This window comes from Mercenaria mercenaria, unplaced genomic scaffold (genome assembly GCF_021730395.1).
Source record: "Mercenaria mercenaria strain notata unplaced genomic scaffold, MADL_Memer_1 contig_2228, whole genome shotgun sequence".
NCBI lineage: Eukaryota > Metazoa > Mollusca > Bivalvia > Venerida > Veneridae > Mercenaria > Mercenaria mercenaria.
In genome coordinates, this window is record NW_026460273.1 from 22,191 (window position 1) to 35,115 (window position 12,925).

The following is a 12,925-nucleotide window of genomic DNA, read 5'->3' on the forward strand; positions in this document are numbered from 1 at the left end:
CTCCTAAACCCCTTGAAGAATTTTCATCAAACTTGGGTCAAGTGATCAACTTATCAAGGCGATGTGCAGAACTTACAAGTCAGCTATGCCGGCTCAAGGTCAAGGTCACAAGTGAGGGTCAAATATTTAAGCCTTATGTTTTGTGTCTGCTCTGTATCTCCTAATTCCTTTAAAGGATTCATATGAAACTTGGGTCAAATGATCACCTCATCAAAGCGATGTGCAGAACTCATGAGTCAGCAAAGCCGGCTCAAGGTCAAGGTCACAACTGAGGTGAAAGGTTTTAGCCTTCCATTTTGTGTCCGCTCTGTATCTCCTAAACCCCTTGAGAAATTTGATAAAACTTTGGTCAAATGATCACCTCATCAAAACGATGTGCAGAACTTATGAGTCAGCCATGCCGGCTTAAGGTCAAGGTCACATCTTAGGGTCAAAAGTTTGAGGCTTCCATTTTGTGTCCACTCTGTATCTCCTAAACCCCTTGAAGGATTTTCCTCAAACTTGGGTCAAATGTTCACCTCATCAAGAACGCATGAGTCAGCCATGTCAACTCAAGGTCAAGGTCACAATTCAAGGTCAAAGGTTTGGGCTCTGTATCTCCTAAACCCCTTGAAGGATGTTCTTGAAACTTTGGTCAAATGATCATCTCGTCAATACTTTGTGCAGAATTCATGAGTCAGCCATGTCAGTTCAAGGTCAAGGTCACTGCTTAAGGTCAAAGGTTTACCCTTTCACTATCCATAGCAGTGGCGGGGGATTTAGCTGTCTTTCAGACTGCCTTGTTGATCTTGATGTTCAGATGCATGTTATTGTATTGCTCGGGCTGCACCCTTGTGATATAATTCCTTCACAGCTGAACAATGATTTTACTCAGAGATAAATCACTAAATGAGATGTATTATTTCTTAAATAACAACAAAGTAGGGCAGATTTTTAAATCTACTTATGCCTTTGGCTGAGTATGAAATGAGAACAACTAACTGCTGGTAAGGAATCCAGTAATGGACCAAGGTTGATGTCACTTTTTCCAGGCCAACTTAGCCGAACTTCATAGGAAATTTCACTGTCGAGAGTTATTGCCCTTTTGATTTTATTCAAATTAGTATACCGTAGTATTATTCATGCCAGAATATTTGTTAACTAGTAACCATTGGTTGGAATTTAGCCAAACTTCATTGAAAGCTCCATTTTCGAGAGGAAAAGGACAAATTATCTTTTTGTTCCTGTCGGATGTTTTTTCATTGAGTTATTGCCCTTTGTATCATTTCTTGTCCAGAGTATTCATCAACAACCATTATTTGATTTGAATTCATTGAAACTTTATAGGAAGCTTCAATCAAAGAGGAGATGTGCATATTTTCTTTATGTTTTTGTTGAGATGTAGCTCTTTCATTACTCAACATTCATTTAGGAAATTATAGCGCTTTCATAGTAAGGAGTATTTCTCAGCAATCATTGGCTAGAATTCAATGAAAATTTAAAGGATGCTACACTCAAAGGTGTGGATATTATGTTCATGTTCATGGTGTATGATTTTTATGCCCCCAAAGGGAGGCATATTAGTTTTCAACTGTCCGTCCATTCGTTAGTTAGTTTGTTTGTCACAACGGAAACTTTTTGCATGAAGGCACTTTACTTGCAAACCACTGCACCCAGGACCTTCAAACTTAACATGCTGATAGTACTTATTCAGTTCACAACCCCTATTGACTTTGGGGTCACCAGGTTAAAGGTCAAGGTCACCAGGTCAAAGGTCAAGGTGCTGCGGGGGGGCATTTGTCACCATTAGTGACAGCTCTTGTTCATTGAGATATTGCCCTTTGATTATTCAACCAGGGCTTTTCATCTTCTTATAACAGAGGCCTTATATTAGGCCTCTTCCCAATTTAAAAATTTACCATTTTTTCCCAACTGTGGCAGAGATATTTCCCAAACTGCAAGGTAGGATTTCCCCAAATCATACCAACAGATGGTTAAGATTTTGGTTTCATTTTAGTATTTCCAGAGGAAGCATTTGACTGGTATTGATTATTGTCACAGTACAGCCTAAAATAAGCAAAGGTGTGATGCATTACCAGTCTAATCCGTTTTGTTCCATGGCCTGGATTTTAGTTTGAGTTTCATGGGAGATAAATTTAATTCAGCTTTCAGTGTTTCCTTCGGTTTATTATATTTCCCAAAATGGTCAATTGTCGTGCATATATTTCCCAGTTTGAAAGGCTAAGTTATCAGAACTATATGTGCCCAGTCAGTGAATTCTAGATTTTCATAATCATATTTTGGGGAGCATCCATCAAATTTAGAATTTTTTTTTGTTTTGTTTCAGATGATGTGTTTCAGAGCTGGATGAGAAGTTTGAATGATGATACAACTAGGAGTATATTTGAGCAGATTTTTTTGGCTACATCTCATTGTAAGTGTATTGGAAAGAATGTGTAATGAATATAGAAATTGAAAGCATTCAAGTAACTGTTATGCTAGAAAACTTCATCCCTTTTTAGCTGGACTTTCCAAAGAAAATGTAGAGCAAATGCACTCATCCCAGCACTTGGGTCAGCGTCGCTGTTGGTAAAAGTTTTTAATAAAGTAAAAAACATCTGTTGCTATCAAAATTATTTACTTTAAACTTAAAATAGGTATTTACTATCAAAGTCTGCACCAGGAGAAATAAGCCTCAAAACTCTGATTTGAAGTTTGACAGAGTTATGCCCCATTTTAACTTGGATTTCTTTGTTTAAGTTTTTTTATAACATCATACATCTTTGTAACTATCAAAGCTATTGACTTGAAACTTATAAAATTTATTTTCTATCAGAGTCTATACCAGAAAAAAACAACCTCTCTAACTCTGATTTGAATTTTGACAGAGTTATGCCCCTTTTAATCTTAGAATTTTTGTTGAAAGATCTTTATTAGGTCAGTGTATCTGTTACTATCTAAGCTATTGACTTGAAACTGAAAATATTATTAACTATCAAAGTCTACACCAGGAGAAACAATCCCCATATATCTGATTTGAATTTAACAGTGTAATGCCCCTTGTGAATTCAGAATTTTTTGGTTAAACTTTTTATACAGATTTTACTGGCAAAGCTGTAATTCAGAGTCGAGCACTGAGAAAAATTTAGCACGCTGTTTATGGACAACTCTTGTAGAGACAGTAATCATTTTAGATGATCCCTGACAGAATCACTTGCCTAACTGAGTCAAATTCTTTTCTGCAAGAACAATTTAAAATCCTATTTTCCATTTTGCTTCATATAAAAGTAGTTTATTTGGTTACGTGTTGTTGATGCTTTGGGAATAAATAAGCAAAACTGAGGGAAGAAAGAGAACTTTTTTCTATTTGAACGTAGCCTATTTCAAGGGAGGTAATTCTGATTTTGCAGTACAACATTCTGTGTGGTACCACTATTCCTGTGAATCTGTAAAAATTTAGCAGAGCCCCAATAAAACATTTGATAATTTTACAACTAAGATAAAAAAAAAAGGGTAGTTGTAATAAGAAGATTTCAGCAAGTGGTAATATCTTCTTTTTTTTTTACACATTGGTCTGAAAATGTTACCATGTTGTTCTGTTTAACTTGTCATTACAGATAAATGTTAGATTTCATTGACATTGCAGGTTACATTGAGATATGCATGCCGCTAACAATCAGAACAACAAAAGAAGTCCTCCTGTATGAGTACATCTGTACTCATGTTTGTGGTCTCGTTGGAAGTCTGCCAGCCAAATACTTTTGTGTTCTTGTAAGAAACTTATATATTTAATACATAGCAGATAGAAAATGTAATTGTTAAAGCCATATTCTGGTGGAGTATTGGATTGATTTAATACCTTTCTAAATGTTACAAGAAATTTTCACAATTTGTTTTGATTTGTTTTAAAAAGGTAAAGTATTTCTTACTTGACAATAGTGCCATTGATTTTAGGTTGTCGATTTGTCACAGAAAAAGTAGTGACGTTTCTTAAGGTTCCATCTGATAACCTTCAAACGGCAGTTTTTAGCTTGACTATTCGAAGAATAGTCTAGCTATTCTACTCACCCTGGCGTCGGCGTCGGCGTCACACCTTGGTTAAGTTTTTGTATGCAAGTACATACAGCCACCAATGAAAGGCATATAGCTTTGAAACTTATTTCTTCTTTTTCTAGGTCAATTACCAACCTCTCTGAGTCAAGTCCCATAACTCTGGCATGTATTTTGAGCAAATTATGCCCTCTTTTGGACTTTGAAAATTCTGGTTAAAGTTTTACATGCAAGTTTCTATCTCCAAAACTAATGCAGATATTGAATTGAAACTACTCATGTGCCTTCGGGGTTATAAAACTAGTTGATAATGGCAAGTCCCATAACTGATATGCATTTTGGTCAAATTATTATCCCTCTTGAACTTAAAACTCTTTTGATATTTAACCTTTTTTGGGTAATATTTTCCTGCTTCTGGGACAATATTTCGAATAGTCGAGCTTGGCTGTCTTACGGACAGCTCTTGTTGGTTGAGCAGTGATTAGAATTGCCGACTTTGAATCACTTGCACCTCACGGATGTGGGATTGAAACCACACATTGGACGTATAATTCATGTAAGGAAGCCATCCATCTGGCTTATGGAAAGTTGACAGTTCTACTCATGTGCCTACTCACTCCTGATACAATGCCCAGATGATCCCATTTGGGTTTCCACCACAATGTAAGCCACTCCTGATACAGTGCCCAGATGGCCCCCTTGGGGTTTCCACCACAGTCAAAAACTGACCTAAATTTTGTTGGTGTGACATGAAACCCAGTAAAAACAAAGCAAAAGTGAATGTTGTCAAATGCTAGTCATTTATAGAAATTGGAGCTTATGTTTTGTGGGAATGGGGAAGTTGCTTTAAGTGACAAGTACATATAACACAATTAAATTAAAATAGTTGTAAATTTTTACTTTTCAGGAGGAAAGTTTACGCAAACATCTGTTCTCTGTGAATGTCTACGTTTCTTCTCTAGCAGAAGATGTATGGTGCTTTATGGCAAGGTATTATTACCCATTGATATATATATATCTTACTAGAATTTTCATTACTTCACTCAGTTTTATTGTTCACTTACTTCAATGAACAGCTTACTAGGTGTTTTCTATCATCGATACCTTTTTGTTTCTTACGGTAAAACATATGCTTTCCTATCAGTAACACATTTCAAGGATATCATAATATATATATATATATAAACAGCAGCAGTTTTTCCTTGTGTTCCAGTAGATTGCAAAGAGATATTTGAATGTTGTAATTCCGTGATTTTCTGTTTCTCAGGTTTGGGTCAGCAGGGTTGTGTTTCCAGCATGCAAAGTTACTGGTGGAGGTCTGTGAAATGACTGCCTATCCCTACAGCATTGTAAAACTTGTTAAAAGACTTATTAAGTTCTTGGCTCCAGACCATCAAGTAAGGAAAGCTACATGTATGTTTTACGTTTAAGAAAAATAAGCCAGACATTAGTAAATTGATCTAAATTTAATGTGACAATTACTTAGGTTATTCGAGTAACTCACATGTATGTTTAGGCCTACATATGTGAAAAACTTTGTGATGAATATTCTGCACAATATTTCACTCCAGTGGATATTATGGAGCCAGTAGGTCAGTCGCCTTGATTACATGCTCGTAAGTTATTAGATCACTAATAGAGAACCTCCTTTTTGAAGGGTATTCCTACCATAAACATACTTTTACTGCAATTCTTAGGGGTGCGTAGGTTCAAGCCCTACTGGGACCAAATTTTTTCCCCTTATTTTCCCTTTTTACTAGTAAGTTTTTTTACTTCTTTCAAGACTTATTATTGATTTTTTGTACAAAAATGGAAAAAGATGAATCTTATAAGCGATTTCTTGGTTTTCAAAGTGAATTTACTACTTAAACAGAAGGGGTAGAGTTACACATCTTTAAAAATATTGAGTTACACGCGGTGAAAGTTCTCTATTTTGCTTCCACTCTTATGTTACATATTGTGAAAGAAATTAGGTAGGTTTTACATCTTCCCTAAGATTATTTTTAAAAGGAGTAAGCAAAATCCAAAACAGAAACACATCATTCGACATTATTTTTACAATGTTGAAGTATGAATTCTGTCTCATTTAATCAGTTTACTTGAGGCACCGTAGAAAAAAAATGATATTGACATTTTTATTTTGTGTTTTATTATTGTTTACCAATAGTTTGATGTTTCTTCTACTGAAATTAATGGTAAAATGAGTTCTGTGCAAACGTTTTGGATAGTGACTATCACTTTGAAATTTGTCTTTACCTGAGCTTGAGGAGATACCATAAGTTATTCAAAATTTATAAAAAACGGCATGGTAAAAGTTGTTTAAAATTTGCAAAATAGTGCAAAACACGGTTACCTTTCAGAATATACCAAGCAAAGTCCATTTTGTAAACATTACTATTAGTGACCTAATACCTTAAATTATAAATGATTACCTCCTCTGCTGAATCGCATTTTCATATGCCTTATGGGATGTAGTTTGTGACGGCACTTCTTTTCTGCCTGCCTGTGTCTTAGCATTTAGTTTCTGCTCTGTAGTAACTTCCAAGTGCTTTGATCTATGATCCTCAGACTTAATAGCTGCATTGTTCAAGTGTATTTGATGGCCGCTGTTGATTTTGAGGTCAGTGGGTTTAAAGTCTTATATCAAAAGCAGCTTTTCTCTTATTATCTTGCACACTTGTGTTGTTTAGTTTATATTCCTACATTTGTAGAGACTCACAAAAAGTATTATAACCAACGTAGCCAAATAATACAAAACGCTGAATTCTGCTTATTTAGATGCATACTTTTTAAAAATGGACACTAGAAAATCCCAAATGCTATTGCTGGGGGTGCATATGTTTTACCGTTTACGTGCTTACTTGAATTAGGGCTGGGACAATTTCAAAATTTTGAAACCGGTTAATCATTTGTTTGAAATCAAATCAAACTGGTAAATCGGCTGCCATATTGAAAATGCTGTTTTCTTTCCTGACGACCGTATCAAGGCACTTCAAGCAGCTGACTTCATTAGCAACTTACCGACTTTATCGTTTGCAAGCAGTGTGACAATAAGTCATATTTTGGTGTATTTTATTTTAAGATGATTCCAGATGATTACTTGAGAACGCTTGGGCTTAGGATAATAGGAGTTGAAAGGGAGGCTGATTATAACCAGCATATGACATAACCTATTGATTTTGAGGTCAGTAGGTCAAAGGTCAAGGTTATATTGACCAAGAATTTTAGAAATGTGTTTACATTGACCAAATAATTTCTGTTCCTCGTGCAATTAAAGAGCCTCTGTGGCCGAATGGTTAAGGTCGCCAACTTCAAATCACTTTAATTATGTCTCCCCCAGGAGACATATTGTTTTTGCCCTGTCCGTCTGTCCGTCCGACCTTCCGTCCGTCCCTCCGTACGTCACACTTCATTTCCGAGCAATAACTGGAGAACCATTTGACCTAGAACCTTCAAACTTCATAGGGTTGTAGGGCTGCTGGAGTAGACGACCCCTATTGTTTTTGGGGTCACTCCATCAAAGGTCAAGGTCACAGGGGTCTGAACATTGAAAACCATTTCCGAGCAATAACTAGAGAACCACTTGACCCAGAATGTTGAAACTTCATAGGATGATTGGTCATGAAGAGTAGATGACTCCTATTGATCTTGGGGTCACTCCGTCAAAGGTCAAGGTCACAGGGGCTTGAACATTGAAAACAATTTCCGATCAATAACTAGAGAACCACTTGACCCAGAATGTTGAAACTTCATAGGATGATTGATCATGAAGAATAGATGACCCCTATTGATTTTGGGGTCACTCCGTCCAAGGGTCAAGATCACAGGGGCCTGAACATTGAAAACCATTTCCAATCAATAACTAGAGAACCACCTGACCCAGAATGTTGAAACTTGATAGGATGATTGGTCATAAAGAGTAGATGACCCTTATTGATTATGGGATCACTCCGTCAAAGGTCAAGGTCACAGGGGCCTGAACATTGAAAACCATTTCTGATCAATAACTAGAGAACCACTTGACCCAGAATGTTGAAACTTCATAGGATGATTGAACATGCAAAGTAGATGACCCCTATCAATTTTGGGGTCACTCCTTTAAAGGTCAAGGTCACAGGGGCCTGAACATTGAAAACCATTTCCGGTCAGTAACTTGAGAACCACTTGACCCAGAATGTTGAAACTTAATAGGATGATTGGTCATAAAGAGTAGATGACCCCTAATGATTTTGTGGTCACTCTGTGGAAGGTCAAGGTCACAGGGGCCCGGACATTGAAAACCATTTCCGGTCAGTAACTTGAGAACCACTTGACCCAGAATGATGAAACTTCGTAGGATGATTGGTCATAAAGGGTAGATGAACCCTAACGATTTTAGGGTCACTCTGTTAAAGGTCAAGGCCACAGGGGCCTGAACATGGAAAACCATTTCCAATCAATAACTTGAGAACCTCTCGACCCAGAATGTGAAACTTCATAGGATGATTGTTCATGCAGAGTAAATGACCCTTATTGTTTTTGGGGTCACTCCGTTAAAGGTCAAGGTCACAGGGGCCTGAACATTGATAACCAGTTCCGATCAATAACTTGAGAACCACTTGACCCAGAATGTTGAAACTTCATAGGATGATTGAACATGCAGAGTAGATGACTCCTATTGATTTTGGGGTCAATCTATTAAAGGTCAAGGTCACAGTGGCCTGTTCATGTAAAATCATTTTTTGGAAATAACTTGAGAACCACTAAACCTACAATGTTGAAACTATAATAATAATAATAATAATAAAGTCTTTATTTAACGAGGCAACACAGTTGGGTGTACCCAGTCTTCCCTGTGAGCCTCAAATGTACATATATACAGTAAACACAAATTAACAAATTAAAGTAAACAAAGTCATGAAGGGATTATAATGCAAAATAGCATATATAAGAGGATTACATGAAATTTACATAAGGAAGGTAATAGAATAAACAACATGGTTTTATGTAAAGTTACACTGAAAGCAAAAGTAATGAAACAAACAATATACAATTATTTGTTAATTATTTATAGTTTTAAATAAGTACTCTGATACCAAAAAATATCATAGTTCTCATGCGGTTGATAGATGTTGTTGCCCACTAGAGAACCACCATTTTAAATAATTGCTTTTGAATGTGTTCAGGTTTGTTGATGTTCTTATATGATAAGGAAGTGAGTTCCATAATTTTGCACCAGAGTATGCCAGTGATTTTCTATAGAATTCAAGTCGAGGTTTTGGAACTAAAAGTAGTCTTTGATCATATGATCTCAATGACCTATTTTCAGTATACGTAAATAGTTGCTTCATGTAACTAGGGAGAAGGTTGTTAAGAGATTTGTATACTAATATGGCTTTTTTATAATTAACTCTATCTTGAAATTTCATCCAGTTAAGTTGAATAAATAAATCGTCTGTTGGTGTGTCAATGTCTTTATCTAAAATAACACGAGCTGCACGTTTTTTGAATTTGTACATGTCATTCAAAAGCTCAGTGTTACAGTTTCCCCAAATAGTGCAACAGTAATCTAGATGAGGAAGAATGTATGCATTGAAGAACATTTTTCTAGTATGGAGATTTAAAAATTGTTTAATTCTCATAAGCAAATATAATAAGGAGTTGCATTTATTCAGTGTCATTTGAACATGCATTTTCCAGTTAAGGGTATGATCAATATGAACTCCCAGGAGTTTTTCTGTGGTTGAAGTTTGTATAGTTTTATCTTTGAGAGAAATATTTGAGTCTTTGATAGTATTATATGTGTGGTTTGAAGGTGAAATGAACATTGCTTTAGTTTTTTCAGCATTTGTAATCATTGAATTTCGTTCACACCAGTTTTGTACAGAATCAAGATCAGACTGAAGATTGTTACTAACTGAGATGATAGTATTTCCGTAAGATGATAAAGTGGTATCATCTGCAAATATATCTGATGTTGAATTTGATAAGTGTAAAGGCATATCATTTATGTAAACAATGAAAAGAAGAGGTCCTAAAACTGAGCCTTGTGGCACACCAGACAGTATATCTTGAGCACTGGAATATTTTCCAGACACATGAACTTGCTGTGAGTGATTTGTGAGATATGACCAGAACCAAGTAATTGCATTTTCATCAACATTATATAATTTCAGTTTTTCAATGAGTAACTTGTGATTGATAAGATCAAATGCTTTAGTAAGATCTAAAAAAATAGTTCCAACAAGATTTTCTTCATTTATTGCTTTTATCCAGTTGTCAATAATAGTAGTTAGAGCAGTTTCGCACGAGTAGCTTGTTCGAAACCCTGACTGATTTGGGTGAAGAAGAGAATTATTTTCCAGAAATGATTTGAAAGTGTTACTGACATGTCTTTCTAACACTTTTGATAGAATTGGTAAGATTGATATTGGTCTATAGTTTGTTTTGTCACATTTAGACCCTTTTTTATACATAGGTGTAACCTTTGCCCTCTTAAATATTGCTGGAAATATACCCTTTGATATACTTAGATTAAATATCTTTTCTAGAGGTTTAGATATGATCTGAGCACTTATTTTAAGAAATTTTGGGCCTATGCCATCAAGTCCAGTTGATTTACTCAGATCAAGTTTTTGCAGCTCTTTTTCTATGAATGTGCTTGTGACTTTTGGTATTGAAAATGGAGAATCTAGTTTAGTATGGATTGCAATAAACTCCTGTAATTTTATTTTATCACTTTCTGATAAGGAGGAACAATTTTGAGGGGCTGATTTGAAAATGTCAATGAAATAATTGTTAAATACTTCTGCTGTTTTAATTGGATCTGAGATCTGAGTCCCCTCCTCATCCTGAATGTAGTTGGTTTGGTGATTGGTGACTTTACCTGATAATTGTTTAAGATTTTTCCACAATTCTTTGGCATGTTTTTTATTGTCATTTATAGTTTCAGAATAGTATCTTTTTTTAGAATTGTATATGAGGCTTTTAACTTTGTTTCGCCAAAATTTATATTGTGCCCTGTCATTGAGCTTTTTTGCCTTGTCTCTTTCTTTGGTAGCTTGCAAAATCTCTGGATTGTACCAGTCTGGTAAATGTACATGTTTTACACGTTTTTGTTTGAATGGAGCATGTCTGTTTAATACATCATTGAACAATGAATTAAAGGTATCTAAAGCATCATTTGGGTCCTCATATATGTCTAAAATTGACCATGGCTGTTGTTCTAGTGATTCTAGAAAAACTGATTCATCAAAATGCTTCATGTTACGATACTGAATCATATGATGTAAAGGGCCTTTAGGAACTGTACTGGAGACCTTTCTTGTGAAACACACTGGAAAATGGTCACTAATTGATATGGCTGGAACATTAATTTCAGAGATATTTTGAGAAAAATTTGTATATAGATGATCTATTATTGTTTTAGTTGTGCAGGTTACTCTAGTGGGCATGTCAACAAGTTGTTTTAAATTGAAACTGTTAGTAATATTATCCAAGAATTGTTGTTAGTAGCTTTAGTAATAGGATCATAGTTATAGTTAAAATCTCCAGTCAAAATAATTTCTTTGTTTTCATTAAATATTTTCTCAATAGTGTATTCTAATTCACAGTTCCATTCCACATTTGAAGATGGAGGTCTATAGATGTAACCAAATACGAATGGCTTTTGTTTGTTTTTCTGTACTTCAAGCCAGATCGCCTCAGTTTTATCAGATTCTAAATCAAACCTACGTACACATTTAAAGTTTTGATTCACAAAGACAATAATCCCACCACCATTTGTTTTTCTGTCTTTACGAAACATCTGGTATCCACTTATTTGAAATTCACTGTCACAGAAGCTGTCGTTCAAAAATGTTTCACATAGTCCAATGATATCGAAATATGTATGATTATGAAGTAGAATTTTTAATTCATCAAATTTTGGATATAAGTAGTGGATGTTCAGATGAAAAAATTTAAATCCTTGTCTGTGTAGGAAGTTATTTTGTTCAAAGTTTTCTGCACTTTTTTCACTACATATGTACACATCCTCATTTTTATTTTGTCTGACATGTTATTTGTTACCAATGTGGTATTATCCAGGGATTTCTGGGCCAAACATTCTGAATGGTCTTCCTCCTGTGGTAGCCTATTGATCTCCATGGGTATTGCTGATGTTGATGCTGGTTCATTCTTTGTGGGTGATAAGCCTTCTGAAAATTTACAGCTGGCTGGTTTGTAGCACTATTTTGTAAACCAAGCACTTCACGAATAGCTGAATTTAGTTGTTTTCCAAATGTAATTGACCCTTGCTTATTTAGATGAACTTCATCATAGTAAAGGCTCTGAATTACTTTGCCTTCTTCCATTACAATGTTGGCATTGTCAATGAACTTGTATCCCTTTTCTTTGCAAAGGTTTTTTCAATAGATCATTTGTTGTGTTGATGTTATTTGTTGACAGAAGATCTCTTTTTTTGGGCAATATAGATGACACCATAATCTTTGCTTTGGGATTGATTCCTTTCAGTGAGTTGGTAAGCACTTGAAATTCGTCACAGATGTTGGCAGGTTGATCAGCATTGGATATGTTGTTGATTCCAGCGTGAATGATAATGGCATCTGCTTCTTTGGTTACTGGTGGTTGTGTGTTCTGATGTAAGATGGCTTTGCTGATGTCTTTGACAGTTGCACCACTATGAGATTTAATGTTAACCTTTGTTTGATTAGAGCTCATTTTTCCACTTACAAGTCCTTTTGTGACTGAATCACCCAAAACGAGTACTTTTTTTGTATATGGTTTGGAGTTTGCGTTGCTTTGTTCTGTTTGATTACTGCTGTCATGTGAGCAGGTTGGTACATTGCTGGGTGTCATTATTTCTACATCTGTGGGAATTGATTCACTGTCCTGTACATGCTTTTGAGCTGATTTA

General features: G+C 35.4%; 1 protein-coding gene across 1 annotated transcript in view; it reads left to right on the top strand.

Annotated features, from left to right (window-relative positions):
* The window catches only part of LOC128552281 (uncharacterized protein C1orf112-like), a gene marked incomplete at its 3' end in the record, with an annotated part of 67,746 nt that overhangs the window by 20,642 nt on the left and 34,179 nt on the right, over positions 1-12,925 (top strand). The window contains exons 7-10 of the mRNA XM_053533311.1: positions 2,327-2,413; positions 3,626-3,750; positions 4,937-5,019; positions 5,297-5,426. Of these exons, the coding sequence (XP_053389286.1) occupies positions 2,327-2,413; positions 3,626-3,750; positions 4,937-5,019; positions 5,297-5,426 (425 nt within the window). The remainder of the gene's footprint in view (positions 1-2,326; positions 2,414-3,625; positions 3,751-4,936; positions 5,020-5,296; positions 5,427-12,925) is intronic.